Genomic DNA, 16850 nt, shown 5'->3' on the forward strand with positions numbered 1-16850 from the left:
ATAGCGTATCATATACATTTGCTGCTATCTAAAGTTCTGTGACAAAAATAAATGTTTGATTCTGATCTATGAGACACATTTTCCTTGTCTCTATATGTTTATGTACTAATTGTTATATCTGTACATTATTAGTCACACTAATTATTTAAACTTTCTGTTCTGAAATCTTTATCTCTGATTTTGTTGCTCCACTTGTATCACCTCTATTCATTTTTCCAGACATTTCTGAAAACAGGGCAATAAACCTGAAACAATGCCTTGGGAAATACTTATACAATCTTTGGAAGTATAAATCATCTCCAGTGTTGATACAATAAAATGAAGCACAGTCGTGGTTGGAATAAATAACGGTGGAAAACCAAGAGTTATTCAAAAGTGATCAATGTAATCAAAGGGAGCAAAAATAATTCTACCAAATAAAATAACAGAGGGAAACAAGTTCCATACAGAAACTGCATTAAGATTGAATGAAAGTAGTGAATACTTTATTAAAAACAAAGAAATCACATTGCAAGTATAGTGAAACTAAGTGATATGCATGGTCTAACTCACAATTAAAGAAAAGAGAAAGAGAAAGAGAAAGATAGAGGAAGGAAGGAAGGAAGGAAAGAAAATGGCAAGTTTTATCACCTTTAATAATCTTATTATGATGAGAGGCAATAAAAAGTTGGAATGAAAAAAGTCATTTCATCTACATTCATCAGAAAGCCCAGGGTGACAATAGTACATCATGTTGTGACAGAAACACCTAATCTACTCCAATCATGGAACCCTATCCTAATCATATTTACATGGAAGTCACTTTGATTAAATAATGTTTTGACGATCCTAGAACAAGCAACTGCCCCTTGCACATGAAAACACATCACCAATATTTAAACCTGGATCCCCCTCTCATTTTTTCATCATGTACATATATGCAGACAGTAGAGCTAGGTCATAAATCAGCACAATCTCTGATTAACTGGAGTGTGAAACATTGTACCCCTTCTTCCTTACACTCTGTGGGCTGGTGCACAAAAGGAACTAGCCAGAACTGTAGAGTTAGAAGGGAGCATTAGGATCATCTAGTCCAACCTCCTGCAATGCTGGAATCTTTTTGCCCAATGTGGGGCTCAAACCCATGACCCCGAGATCAAGTTTCATGCTGTACTGACAGCGCTATCCCAGATCTTCGTATTTGGTAAGAGCTACAAAGAAGCACCATTTGCAACACCTTTGTACATCACCTTCGTACATGACTACAACAATGTGCAATATTGCAGAGTGTTCTATATTTTATTTTATTTGAATAATCCCAAGATACATAAATTGCAATGACAACTGCAATGGCAAACTGCATTTCCATTTGTGCCATGCCTGGGTTCTTTGGTGGCTTCCACATTATCTCAAGACTCAACGTGCTTGTATGTGAGTGTAAAACTGGCAATAGATTCCTTGAAACAAAGGTCCCAGTACTGAAACTGAGCCCTACATTTCAAATATCTTTGATTAGTTCTCATAACGGAAGAAGGGTGAAAATCCAAAGCACCCTCCCCACTTAGATATCCTGCAGTCCTTAAAGTGCCGGACACTCATAGCTTGAAGGTCAATGGCTCCAAAAGAGCAGAAGCTGTTTGAGGAATACTTGACATCTGCCTGGGTTTCTCAGTTGGCCTAGCCCTTGGGTTTATTGACTGCAGAAGAAATGCCCTTCCACACTTTTAAAAAAAAACTTAGTGAGTGAGATGGTTGTTATTAGGTAAGACAGAAAGGAAGAGGAATACCTGTCCACCAATCACAGTGGCGGAAAGTTGGACAGGTGAGGTGACAGGGTATGTCTGCAAAAGTATCTCTTTCTTTTGCAATTTCTGCATAATAAATTGTTGTTCAAAACCCCCAAACATTTCTACTGTAAGAGAGATTCAGCAGTGCAAGGAGATATGGCAGTATTTTGAACATGCACTATTTTCTCATGGGGAAAATCTCAAATGAACATGTTATTTGGTTGACAGATCAACTTGAAATTTCAAAAAACGATTGAGAATCCTGACCCTGTTCCATATCACACATAAAAGGTAAAGGTAAAGGTACCCCTGCCCGTACGGGCCAGTCTTGACAGACTCTGGGGTTGTGCGCCCATCTCACTTAAGAGGCCAGGGGCCAGCGCTGTCCGGAGACACTTCCGGGTCACGTGGCCAGCGTGACATCGCGGCTCTGGCAAGCCAGAGCCGCACACGGAAACGCCGTTTACCTTCCCGCTGGTAAGCGGTCCCTATTTATCTACTTGCACCCGGAGGTGCTTTCGAACTGCTAGGTTGGCAGGCGCTGGGACCGAGCAGCAGGAGCGCACCCCGCCGCAGGGATTCGAACCGCCGACCTTTCGATCGGCAAGTCCTAGGCACTGAGGCTTTAACCCACAGCGCCACGAAGAAGCTAAATGATGCAGGAAGGCTGCAGGAACATATGGGCATCTTAATACTAGATAAAACTGCAGTACAAGGGTGACATTTCTCACACCTATGAAATTTGTTAGTAGAGCACAATCTCTTTTATCAAGTGCAGTTCTCTATTCTGGAGCTTTAAATACATTTTAAATTAAGGAAGGATAAAATGTATCTGTGGGGCTTAGTTAGGAAAATGTTTGGCAAAATTAAGATTTTACAATGTATAATGTTTTAATTGGCTTCTAAATTCTAAACCACTCAAAGAAAAAATCTTTATACAACACAACAATCCATTTCCTAAGAACCTCATTCATTATTCCAAACAAAGGGATGCTATTTTGAGAGATTAAGACAATTCCCCCTCTTCTTTTGAGAGTTTTAATGGTATAATCCCAATAAAGAAAGAATAGGTATGTTGTACTTTCAGTGCCAGAACAAATGGAAAAAAAAATGTGGATAACTTAGATTTGGGATTCATGTTTGCTATAATTTAAAAACGAAGGGTAGGATTCAGTATTGCACAATGGCAAATTTGCATTTGCCAGATGAAATAATCCCCACACACTGTTATGGAGCTTCTACCCCAGGCAAATCTCAAGGGTTGTGAAAGGTCTTTGTGATGGAGCTCTCCCAAAATGCATTATTTGTAATGTGGGGAAATGATCAAAAGCATATATCTCCCTACTCTGAACACTGACTGCAGGTTCAACATTTGCCTGCGAATAGAACCAGGAAACCTGACAAATTAAGGTGAAAAGACATGGGAGATGCAAAGGCTATATTGTTTCAGAACTAATTGGACTGGTATCATGCTTATCCATGTGGTATAGTTGCAACTCCATGGACAATGACTACACATACAAGCAAATGAAAGCAGCTGACCACGTACCCACACACCTGGGCAGAGGTGCACTCCACACTCTTCGGCCTCCACCGAGGCAGATAATCTCTGAAGCCCCTTCCAAGCGGTATCCAGAAGAACAGGAGAATGTTAGAGTGTCTCCAACTCCAAAGTTAAATCCTATTCTGCTTCCAAACTGAGGAGTCCCAGGATCCTCACAAGGTTCAAGATTATATTCTACAGAGGCAAAAAAATCAAATTATTGCTTCAAAAAAAATTAAAGGCTTCTTCATCACCCACCCTGTGCATTATAACAAGCATACATTTGTACCTGAGCCTCAGGTACAATTTAGCCTTCAGATACATTTTCAGAATAAATGATCATATAAGTAAATAGGCAATTCAGCTACAATTTAAAAAACCATGCCCATAAACACTCATAGCGTCTGAGAGATGCGTGCTTACCATTTCTATAAGAGCTATAAATGTCTCTGAGTCTGACACATAAAATGAACCAAAATAACTGTGCAGCATAAAAGCACGGCCAATTTCCTCATGGGCTCATTTGGAATCCCACTTCTTGAAATTAGACTTCAAATCACTCTGATACAGTGTGATTTTCCCAATGAATAATGTGCTTTACAGTTTATTATCATTTTCTTCGGCGTCCACTACTGAAAATGCCACAGCAGATGAACTGAGATTGTTAATACAGAAGCGACAACAAAAACAATTGTAAGGTCTATTTTTAAGAAGTGTAAGAAAAGTTACTCGTCATAACAAATATATTTGGACTGTTGCTTTCTCCCAACACCACCACCTCTGCCTCTTCAAGATCAAGCCCAGTGAAATAGCAAATGTTCCTCCACTTTATACAAATAGCTCATTTTGCTGCCTTACCAGAGAAAGTAATATTAAATCCTTCATATGATATTGAAAAGTCAGAAATAAAGCGCAACTGAGCCCTGAAATTTCCATAGAGACCAGCGTTGATTGCTGACGGAAGTTCTGAGCCAGTCAGGCGTGCCAGAGGCTGAGTGAAGCTGCGATTCTCCGTGATTAGTAAGTAATCGTGATGATCTTCCAAATGAAAGGTGTGAAAGGTGAACTGCACTCCTATTAGAAAAATAAAATTAGACTCACATATCACATAGTTAACATGAAAGCAATTATATCACTGATTAAACTCATACATTTCATTACAAACAGACTCAGAAAATTAAACACAACTTACATTACCCTTGTTCTCATTCCCGCAGGTTTTTTTGTGTGAGGTAGGGGAAAAGGAAGATTATATATATATATATATATATATATATATATATATATATGTAATGCATTTCTATGTGTTAATCTATATTTTGTGACTGGGTAGGAGGACGAAGATTGCTTACACTGAAGCCATTGCTCATCATTTACAGAAGCGATGAATGAGTTTTGTTTGCCTTTTTAAAGGCAATCAAATGTAACTTCCCAAACTAAAATTGCTTTTTGTAACAGTGTCATTTGAATTTGGTGAAACATGCAAGTTGAGGACAAGTTTGTTCTGAGATGTACTAAAGCAGGCATAGGCAAACTCAGCCCTCCAGATGTTTTGGTACTACAACTCCCATCATTCCTAGCTAACAGGACCAGTGGTCAGGGATGATGGGAGTTGTAGTCCCAAAATATCTGGAGGGCCGAGTTTGCCTATGCCTAGGAAGGTTTTATTATTAAACTGCAGTGCAGTAATCATCTGTATTAAGCAAAGAAAGAAAAACAATATTGTCAGGAATGATACTGAAATATGAAGCTAAGCAAAAGAACAAAATTAGTTACAACCTCAACACTTTATCCATTACACCACATTACAATTATGAGCACATTCCATGAAGACACTATTGAAATACTTGGGAATTTTTTAATCAAGAAAAAGGTGTCTCAATTGTTCTAGAGACACCTTTTTCTTGATTAAAAAATTCCCAAGTACAGTATTTCAATAGCCTCTTGATGGAATGTGCTCACAATTGTAATGTGGTGTAATGGATAAAGTATCTAATTTTGTCCTGTTGCTTAGCTTCATATTTCAATAGTGTGTGGATGGACTATGTTAACAACTGAAATCTAGTGCAATGGATAAAGTGTTGGGGTTGCCTCCTTTGCTCTTCCAAAGGCTCTCCCAGTTCTCTGGGACAGTTTTTTTTTCCTTTTTGGGGTGGGGTAGGCTGAAAAGGAAAGGAGGAATCAATAAAACACTAATTTACTTCCATCCATGGGAGTCCTCCACTGAACTGAACAATAGAAGAGAAACAGTTGGATATACCATTTGGATGAAAGCCAGAGTGATCCATATTCAAATCATCACACAGATCTTAATTTAACCCAATCTGTGTTTCTCAGTCTTATCCTACCCTGAGGCTATTTTGAGGATACAGTGGAGAAAGAAGAAGAAGAATTTGGATTTGATACCCCACTTTATCACTACCCTAAGGAGTCTCAAAGTGGCTAACAATCTCCTTTTCCCTTCCTCCCCCACAACAAACACTCTGAGAGACTTCAGAGAAGTGTGACTAGCCCAAGGTGAATGTGGAAGAGTGGGGATGCGAACCTGGTTCACCAGATTATGAGTCCACCGCTCTTAACCACTACACCACACTGGCTGCTAACCACATATGGCACTCTGAATGCAGCAAGTCCAACACTAGGAGCCAGTGCAAGTGCATCAGAAGACTGGGGTAGCCAGTCAATTAAAGCAACTCTGCACACTGTGGCCCCAAAAATTCCTCAATTTAGTTTTGTGCCATCTGAAAAAAGTACTTCCTTTACTCATTAATCTTCCAACATCCAGCTTTTCCTCATCTCTTCTGTCAATTATGACTGAATTCTTCTGACTGCATTATATTGTCAAGTGTGAGTTACGTAGTTACCAAGTTGTATCTCTTTATAATGTATTTATCACCATCACCATTATACTGTGGGGGTTATTATTTTTGTTTGTTACTATGTTCTGTATCTTTATGTTTTTATATTGTAAACTGCCCTGTGATTCTTGGATGAAGGGTGTTATAGAAATTTAAGAAATAATAATTATTATCAGTGCTTTCTTGGGGGGGGATGCAGGGGTACGCATACCCCTAAACATTTTGTGAATCTAAGTTTGGCCTCATTGAGGGGCAGGATTTCAATATGAGTAGGAAAATGAGAGTACCCCTAAACATTTTTTTTAGAAAAAAAGCACTGATGATGGTGATGATTTATGTTTGATGACATTATGTTATTATTAATTGGTTTACTTGTAGTTTTGTTTGAATTTGTTGGCATGTCTTATAATTGTCTCCAAAATACTGTGATATTTATTTAATGCTTATCGTGAGATGCCGTGGACATGGTGCACCAAAGGGAAAGGACATGTAACTAAAAACTAAACTAAAGGTAGACTATTACATTTCTACTTTGCCTATTCAGTGTGATAATATTAAAAAGTGCCCCTCTGTCATTAGGACCTTCTGGGTTCTATCCTTTTCATACCTAAGTATTTTCTTGACTCTGGCAGCAAATTATATCAGGTTGCTATGCTTAGCAATTTACATTTATCGTGATTTACCTCCACTAGTATACCACTACATTGACTGGAATAGATCTGCAGTGGTCAGAGACACTGAAATGAATGGCTTATCTCTGTGGGGAAGGACTTTTTAAATCATTCTGTCAGCTGCCATGCAGAAAGTGATCTTCAACTTCCAGCTGTTCAGAAAGTGTGTAAGGTCCCTACATTATCAGTCACAGTTATTTATCTTAGGAATGCAGTGATGAATGAAGCTCACTACAAGACCACAAGGCAAGTATGAACAGTGCATTTTGGTAACCTTTGATTGAATTCCCCATGTATATAAACAAAAAGTGATTCTAGTGAACAACCCCAAATCCTTGATCTCAAATGTCCTTTTTGTGTCAGAGCAATTCCAGAATAAAGGTTGGCAGTCCACCTGCATGCTAGTTATATGCCAGCCCATCATCAAAAACTTCAAAAATAGCCTCCCCACATTCATAGTGTGAAAATGGGGCAGCAAAAGCGAGGAGGCTCTTTTGACTCAGCAATACAGTATGTTGAGGGTAAACTGGGAATTACAGATACATAAAATTATTACACGAAGCTATAGAATCTAAGGAGGCTGAGTTAATTTATAAGGTCTCTTTATCCAACCCATGGGACTTTCTACAGGTCAAGCCCCTCACCTGTCCTGCTCTTTGCCCAGTGTGCTTTTGAGTAGCTGGAATGTATTCTCAATGTTGTTTTCCTTGATGGTGGATATACAGGGCGGTCTTTCAAAAGAGGCCCCATGGAACATGTGTACTCTGTATCCACAGGGCCTCTTTTAAAGGACTCACCCTGTAGAAGGTGTGTAGAAACACTTTGGCTTTTATGCAGCTTACATTTAGCCTATGGTGCAAAAGTATAAGTTGCATCTATTGTTCCTCTTCATTTTGGCTCTGGATCTACCTGCTATGAGGCCCTCAGGCTGAAAAATGGTTTCCTGCCCCATTTTAAGTCAACTTTTGCACTTGGTGTCATTTGTAGTCATCATCCTGCTGAAGAACTTTATGAGAAAATAGAAACTCAAAACTAGAACGAAAATTATGAAAAATGTGTTGTGGTTATGAAAAATGTAATTCTATACCTTTTCCATGAGTAACATCTACAGTCCATGTGCAATTCAGTGAATTGGGATACAATTCAGGATAGCCTGGAGATAAAATAGTCCCACTTGGTCCTCTAACATCTCCGCCGCACAAAGCTGAAAAGGGTGGGGGGAGAAATGTAGTAGGCACATAAACACAGGCAGTCATATTAAAACTAAGCATGTGAAATAGCAAGTTGAAATTCTATTATCTCCGTTTAAACAATAGCCTATATGTGGGAGTGCCAACAGTTCCCTTGGGTGACAAATCTCTAATTGTAGCCAATATTTACACAAAGTGCTCTGAAAGGAAACATGATTAATTAATTGTTGAGAAGCTTTGGTAATAAGTATTAAGAAAATGAATTGCTAATTATACTGGTTGATCTGAGAAAATTCCTAGTTGGGGCGGGGGGATGTTTCCATAATAAGAATGGAAATTATTTATATTTCAGAATCACACTGAATACTAAACACCAATATAAGTCTATCTGGGAAAGGGGTATGCAACTGAGGAAGATATATTAAAGAGAGCTGGAAATAGCTTCTGCATGCTGTGCACATGTGGTTCTTTTGTCCCATATCACTAATCAGTTTTTAAAGTCTCTGAAACAAATTAAAAAGTATAGGTGTGTATCAAAACACACAGACAATGACTTACTTACATGGAAGTAAACAATATACAGTGGTACCTCAGGTTAAGTACTTAATTCATTCTGGAGGTCCTGAAACTGTTCTTAACTTTAAGCACTACTTTAGCTAATGGGGCCTCCTGCTGCTGCCGTGCTGCCGGAGCCCGATTTCTGTTCTCATCCTGAAGCAAAGTTCTTAACCTGAAGGACTATTTCTGGGTTAGCGGCGTCTTTAACCTGAAGCATATGTAACCTGAAGCGTATGTAACCTGAAGCGTATGTAACCTGAAGCGTATGTAACTTGAGGTATCACTGTATCTTTATTCAGTCTAATAGCAGTGCAGGCTTCTGCAGCAAGCACAAAGCCATGGTCAAGATCCCAAGGTACATTAACTAGGGAACCAGAGAACTGTAGAACTGGAAAGTACCCTAGTTCAAAGACCTCAAAGGAAGGAGAGTCTGAGGCAGTCCGTTCTACTATCGAACAACTCTTACCATTAGAAAGTTCTTCCTGATGTTTAGTTGGAATCTCTTTCTTGTAACTTGAAACCATTGGTTCGATCATTACCTTCCGGAGCAGGAGGAAACAAGTTTGCTCCATCCTCCATGTGATATTTGAAGATGGCTATCATATCTCCCATCAGTCTCCTCTTCTCAAGGATAAACATACCCAACTCCCTCAACCGTTCTGCATAAGGTCCTTAATCTTCTGAGTTGCTTTCCTCTGGTACACCTTTTAGCTGCAGTTTGTATCGTATTTTAATATTTGTGGGCTGGATTATGAACACTGGCTAGGATTAGAGGTTGGATCTGCATAGGTTTTTTATTTTATTTCGTAAGACTATTTGAGAGGGTTTTACCCTTAAAGACAGCTGATAAGTATTTAAAAAAACAAAAACAAACAAATAGTCATCCCCACACAAGCATAAGTTTTATGTAACTCATTTCCTAAACTCTCTTATTCTTTCCATGTCAACTTTCCCCCACTCATCTACATCCCCCATCTCACATCACATCTCTCATCCCATTCTCATGGATTAAAGAATTTCTAATACATCACATCTAACACAAAGCCTATGCAAATGCCCACGCTCCTGCCTTGGAGAACGGACTTTTTGAAAGAATATCTTCTATGACAGCATTTACTGAAAATATAATTCCCTTTCACCTTAATTGGAATTTGCTTCTCTTGTCCAATTTTTGATATAGATCCTTAGCTGGCTCCTAAATCCTAGCTCCATTTATTATTTTCAAATAAAGCACAGTAACTGTATTGGTCTATTATATCAAATAGCAGAGACATTAAAATAATTCCATATGTTCGGACCAACCAGTATTCCATAGCGCAAAGGCTTTTGCAATACTGTTTAGTCTGCTTGAACTTTAGAGGTATTACTGCATCTTGTTTTAGGCCAGCAACACTAATAGCATATGGTCATAATCTAATGACTATGAACTTTTATATAAAGACTGAGAATTTCACCTTGTTTTACAGTGATATATATATATATATATATATATATATATATATACTTGCTAAGTTATGCAAAATGCCATACCCATTTTTCAAGCACATTGCCAGAATACCATCTGGATGCTCAGTGCACTTATAACTCAGATCATGTGCATTTTCCTACTAGTGCTGCAGCAAAATATGTTGCAAAATACTAGTGGGGCCATTTGTATATGTGTCCCCTCCCCATCCAAACCAAATAATTTGTGCATGTGTAGCAAATCTAAGGATCAGATTTCAACAACTCCTGTTCCAAAAACTCAACGTCTAAAGTTACATTCTAACTGATTCCAAATATAAAATCCATCTTATCATATAAAAAGGATGGTAAGTGAAATGTGTGTTGGAAATACAGCAAGAAAAGGATACAAATGAACAGAAGCAGGACACAAACAATTGTCAGCTGCTATCCATTGAACCATGTGCCATTGCACAACTATACAACTTGCAAATGGGTTTAAGAACTTTACTGACTTATATTCATAAATGGCATAATCATTAACCATTTAACTGCAGCCTTCACTAGCCTGAAGCCTTACTCCTCTGATGAGAGCTGGCTGATATCATTGTTCTGCTCCTCACCTTGTTAAATTATCAGATTCTGAATGATCAGCAACACAATGTGTTCGTGTTTATCACAAGCATTCCTTGGGTCAAATGCGCTCAAGCCAGCAATCCATGAGAAGTTTGTTGTGGTGAACCTCCACTTAGTAACTTGATGCCATATGATGCTCATCAGTGCATCGACATTACTCTCACCCATTGAAATCTACACTATACCCTCCCATTGTGACCTATTTAGCTGGTAGACACCTTGGTGAATTGAACCAAATCCAAAGGCATTATAGTAGTATGGAGTAGGCAAATAAAAAGCTTATTAGCCAGTTTGGAACATGAATTCAACCTCATCCAATTACCAGGTAGTCCAGTGCTGTCAAACTGGGGGGTAGGCAACCTGTTATTGCTGCTTCAAGTTGAGTGAAAACCAAATCCCTGGACCCCTGCCCACTTTCTACCACCTCTACTACTACCACCACTTGGGGAGAAATTATTTTCTAAAAGTCAATGAGTTTACAAAACCCAGACATTTCCTTCCAAGACTGTCCTTGACTTGGCAATCCTCCATGCCTTATAGGAAAAACTATACTTGTTCTTAGCCAAAAGGCCGAGAAACATTCTCACTTTATGAAAACTAGTGTCTAACTAAAGGAAACAATTGAGTGGAATGGATCCAACTCTTGAGTTCATACAAGGGACAGACCTCTCTCCAGTGGTCAATTCCAAACTAGCCCCAAAACATTACTCTGGAAGAACCAATAGGGTAAGGGAATTAAAATGAATTCAGCCATGAATCCATAAATGGGCTAGAATAAACATACCCAATCTTGCCTTTAGAGGATATTTATTCAGTGAACAATTGCCATTTAGAAGGGGGGGGGGAATAATCTCATTTACTTAATTAATTGCACACTAGTTCAGCATCTCAAGGAAGAAATTTGTCACAATATGTAATGTTATTGCACAGCAGAGAAAACTGTTCACAGAGAGCTCCTTAATAGTGTTTATTTTTAGACTATAAGCATGTGGTGCATAAGAAAACATTGCTTCTATTCTTCGGTAGTGTATTCTACTCAGTAAAGAGATCCTGATACATATCCTAACTACAGTAGCATCGCCATGGACGATTGCAAGTGAGGTATGGAGAATGGTTTTCTGCAGCTAGAGTAGCAAAGCTTTGAACAGCTGGCTTGACAACTATGTCGCTGAGTTCAACCCTCCCACAACGGCGATCTCTCCAAGGCAGCCTTCTAACTTACGGAAGAGTGTCAGGGAAGCTACATGTTACTTCTCTGGGATTACATGTAACAGGGGAAACAAATGTTGTTTCAGTGTTGTGTAAGGAATTTCCAAATCTGGTTTCCATGTTAGGATAAAACTGAAACAGCACAGAATGAGAAACAGGACCTTTGAAAAGCAAAAAGAGTCAACTGAACTCAGCTTTTTTTTTTTTAATGTTACAAAGTTTATAACATTGAAATAGAAATGGGGGGAGGGGAGGAATACAAAAATGAAGTGGAAACAAGATTGGAAAAATGAGAAGATTGGGACTGGAAAACGAAGCAGCAACTGAAGCAGAGGATTTTGCAGTGAAGCCAGGAACATTCACATTGTTAAAGTCACTTTCTGCTTGCAGACCAGCTTTTAGATCATTGCTGCAACCTAATAAATTATGGCCACAGCACAGCCGTGCTAAAGTCTGAGTATCATATGAGGTATGAATCATTAAGAAACAAATATTGAAGACCTGATACCTCAGGGTTCAGGACCAGTTTTTTTATGGGCAGAATAATTAGCCTTGTAGGAGTGTTGGAGTGGATTTTACTACCTGCTAGCCTATGAAGATCATTAATTTTATTATTACAAGAGAGCTGTTATCAGGAGAGAGAAGGTGTCCTGATATTTGCTTCTTCAAGAAGAGCTAGGTTTTCTCTTGCCAAGCATTTCAGCAAAAGAAAAAGTGGAACATTTCATACTTTTACAGCAATTTTTAAAAGTCTATACTGCACTGGATATTTCTTAGAGCAGGCATAGGCAAACTCAGCCCTCCAGATGTTTTGGGACTACAACTCATCCCTGACCACTGGTCCTGTTAGCTAGGGATGATGGGAGTTGTAGTCCCAAAACATCTGGAGGGCCGAGTTTGCCTATGCCTGTCTTAGAGCATGGGGATCAGGAATCTGTAACTGTACCTGACTAGAGTAGATGGGGACTCAACATCAAAATTAGATTACTGCAACACATTGTACATAGGGCTGCCTCTGAAGACAGTTCAGAAACCTCAGCTGGTGCAGAATTCGGTGGCCAGGTTGCTCACTGGGGCAAGATGTTTGAGCATATTACACCAATCCTGGCCCAATTCAAAGTGTTGGTTTGACCTATAAAGCCTTAAATGGCTCAGGATTGCAAGAACTCAAAACAAAATTAAAACAAAAACACTTTTCTCCCCATATAAACATCCCAGGTCCTAGTCTGACACTCTAACCACTGCACCATGCTGGCTCTCTACCTCTTCCCATATAAACAGACCTGGACTCTGCATTTATCACCTGAGGCCCTTCTTTTCCATGAGAGGGTTGGTACCTCAAAAGAGGCCTTTTATGCAGTGGCTCCATTTTTGGACTGTTCTCCCCAGGGCAGTTTGGCTTTCCTTATACACTTTTAGGCACCAGGAGTAAATGTTCCACTTCAATGAGGTCTTGGGCTGATTAATATTCTACAGCCTTTCAAATGTGTAGGGGGAGGCAGGCTCCTTCAGCAAAATTATTGAGCAGGATAACATATTTTCCTCCAGATGTTGTTGGCCTACAATATTCATCATCCTTTAGTTTATTAACAAGTAAACCTGGACTCTTTAGTTCATAAACAAGCAGAAGAATCAGGTTTGCAAAAGTAGGACCAGCCTCTCTCCTTCCTTATCACAAAGCTAGCACTGATAAATCTGAAAGCCGGTGTGATGGACACGCCATAGATGATATTTTTGTTGGGATATTGCCAGGGAGACGGAGGCATCAGGCAGGCCCCTAATCATTTCCGGACGATCACCGGTCTCCCGTGGAGCAGCATCAGTCAATTAGCGACATGAGCCTCAGAGACATTCCAAGACCCGTGCACACCCTGTTAGCAGAGTCTCCACAACGAAAGGATGAACAGGACAGCATATTTACAGCTTTACTCAATGTAGATCAGACCAAAGGAAAAACATGACTGCTTGCCTCCGTGTCCAGGAAAACAGCCAGAACAAAAGCTATATGCAAAACGGAAGTTCCCAGCGAGCTAGAAGTAAACAGGCATGTGACACACAACAGCCTGTTCCCTTTTTAAGGTGGAACGGAAATATCCTAACAATTTTGTGCTAATTTGAACTGATTCTTACCATCACAGGTAGGGAGTGGATGGCTCCACCAGTGGTTCTTTTCACACAGCAAAGGTTCTTCATGGCTGAGCCTATATCCTGGGTCACACCCAAATGATACCGTTGAGCCAATAGAAAAGTCGTGCCCATAACGACGACCATGAACAGGTATGCCAGGATCCAAACAAGAATAGGTGTTTACGGTTACACCTGGAGTGGAAGGGAACAAATGTTCCAAATATTAAATGGAAAAAAAAGGACTGAGAAATATAGTCTAACACGGTCGATTAATATATCCATGCATAATGAAACTGGGAGTATTCAGCGGGAAGCAGTAAGGAAAAAAGGGAAAGCTTCTCTAACACGTGTGAATGGTGTTTGTGGAAGTATTATGTAAATGAGGCTATGCGAAATGCACGTGTGTTGTGAACAGTGTGAGTGAGAGCATAAATCTGGATATGAAGGGATGGCTAGGAGGGAGGGAGGGAGGGAGGGAGGGAGGGAGGGAGAAAGAAAGAAAGAAAGAAAGAAAGAAAGAAAGAAAGAAAGAAAAGAGCACTATGCTGACATAAAAAACCAACTCATGGAAGCACACAAAAGCCACAGACTGCACAAGTGAAGTAATTCAGTTCTGGGAACTGCTTCCTATAAATGTTGCCAATTAATCTCACACCTGTTGAGAATAAATCCAAATTAAATCATCAACTGTTTTCCATAAAACCTGGGCACTCTGTTTTGATGGGAAGCCCATCACCTACCTAAAGAATTGCCCAAACTTCTAATTATGTAGGGCTGCTCAATAACTTAACTAGAATATGACATCAGTGAACCAAATCCAATGTCACACTGGTTTCTCAAGTTCTGAGCAACCCATGTTAACTTTCCCTTATAGCACTATTCATTTAAAAGTCTTAGCAAATTTGGGCCATTTGCAGGTGTTACAAAAGCTATTCCAGAATAATTTGCAATAAAATGCTGGTGAATTTTCATGAATAGTTTTTTTTAGAAATTCAAACTGATGCAGAAATGAATTTAAGACTGGGGGGGAAATGAGAAACTAAGAGAAACCAAAACTGATCGATGTGTTCTTTTTCATTAGCACCGATAAATGGGTGCTATGTTAATCCATACAGCTGTTGACAACAGATATACACATAGAGAAAGAAGAAAAATGTATGAAATGTGTGTTCATGCAAGCATGCACATACACGAAATAAACAAGTCTGATGCTACAAAATAACCTTAGATACTAAGGAAAGCAAAAGCTACTTACTTTCATAGTGGATTTTGAATCCATTGTTAGAACGACTGTTGTCTGTTGTAAACAGAAGGTAAATGAAATTGGTACTACTGAACAGAAATTGGGGGACCTGTGTACCATTGTAAGATCCTAGAAGTGGTGAGAGAAGATTTGGTCCATCGTGCACTTCCAGAACATCGTAATTGAGTTCTGTCTGGAATCTATGTTGGAGAAACACACATAAGATAGACGTAAATTATACCTAAGGATCATACAAATGAAACACTGTTAAAATTGATAGGCTACGTATAATATTTAGATGAAGCATGCATTTTGTAATCAAATCCTTATTCAAATTAAACTCCCTAAGTGCAAAGAATGTGTGAACCTTGTCCTTTTATTTCCATTGAGTTTTATGATGTTCCATCACACTGTGTCAGTTATCCACAGTAACTCTGGAGGTGACTCAGATATCAAAGATACCAGCCGTTTTGCACATATGCATCCCTAAATGCCCCGACAAAGGGACTTCTCAGTTTAACTTCTATACTGACAGGGCTCAGTTGTCAGTTTTACCACTGCTCTTTACAACTATCACAGCAGAGAATGAATAATGCACAAAGCCCTGGGGAGAGGGGAACTAACAATATTCCTCCCCAATTTATGAAACACCCCATCAGATGCTTTAGTTCAGCTCCTTGTCACTTTCACTTCTATTGTGAATGGGCTTTTCTGAACTTTTTTTTAGAGGGGTGTGTGTAGGAAAGGAACATGTCAGTTCTACCACTGCTCTATGAGCAAAGGGCTTTCTACATTTCCGAAGTTGTTCAAGATGTTAAACCAGGAAAAGGTTTATTTATGATTAGTTATTTATTTACAGATTAAACAGATATATCATATGCTCAGCGGTGGAGCAAATGGCCCCTCTTTAAATTGTATCTGAATATACAGATTGCTAATTTGCTATTTCTTACAGGTGTGTCCTCAATATTTGTATCATTGTCTCTACCCATGATATTGCAAGGACATTAACTATGCAAAATCATATTTTATTACACTGATCTCCCATAGCTCATATAAGGTTTTGCAACCTGAGGTTCCTCTGCTAAGCCTGGTCCCCTGAAGAACTTTTCTTGTACAGTCGCCAAAGCAGAAGCAAGCAGCATACAAAAGTTAGCCCTAAATTTTTAAAATGTGCACCAAATACTTGCATTTTTCAATCCATCCTCATTTAAGTGACAATAAAAACTTAGCACATCTTTAATGCAAGGCATCTTTAAGGCAAGGCATATATTCAAAGATGTCACTTCCATTAGAAAGAATTTCTTTTTAAAAAGTCATTCTATTCTTGGAAGTCCTTCTTATTTTCCTATTTTTTAGATATTGGAAAACATCTGATTCATTATCAAAACCACTGATTATAATAATGTAGCCCAAAGCTCACAATTCTAAAGATTATGTATTAATTAACACTATAAAGTCTTGATAAAACAATCCCTTCTGACCACTCAATCTTGCTTTTGAACACAATGTATGAGTTTTACTTGGTTTCAAAAGCAAAAGATTGAACACTGATCATAAATTTACAGGAAACTAGAGCAGCTTGCAGGTCCTAATGCAATTGTGT

At 39.0% G+C, this 16850-nt stretch overlaps 1 protein-coding gene across 5 annotated transcripts in view; it reads right to left on the bottom strand.

The window, feature by feature from the left end:
• CSMD3 (CUB and Sushi multiple domains 3) overlaps nt 1–16850 on the bottom strand; it is a 592920-nt gene that overhangs the window by 187058 nt on the left and 389012 nt on the right. For all 5 annotated transcript variants that reach the window (XM_079984060.1, XM_079984063.1, XM_079984062.1 and 2 more), the window contains 5 exons: nt 15257–15444; nt 14005–14193; nt 7926–8042; nt 4168–4383; nt 3316–3504 (listed from right to left, as the gene is read on the bottom strand). In XM_079984060.1, coding sequence (XP_079840186.1) covers nt 3316–3504; nt 4168–4383; nt 7926–8042; nt 14005–14193; nt 15257–15444 — 899 coding nt within the window. The remainder of the gene's footprint in view (nt 1–3315; nt 3505–4167; nt 4384–7925; nt 8043–14004; nt 14194–15256; nt 15445–16850) is intronic.

This window comes from Podarcis cretensis, assembly GCF_951804945.1.
Source record: "Podarcis cretensis genome assembly, chromosome: 7".
Classification (NCBI taxonomy): domain Eukaryota; kingdom Metazoa; phylum Chordata; class Lepidosauria; order Squamata; family Lacertidae; genus Podarcis; species Podarcis cretensis.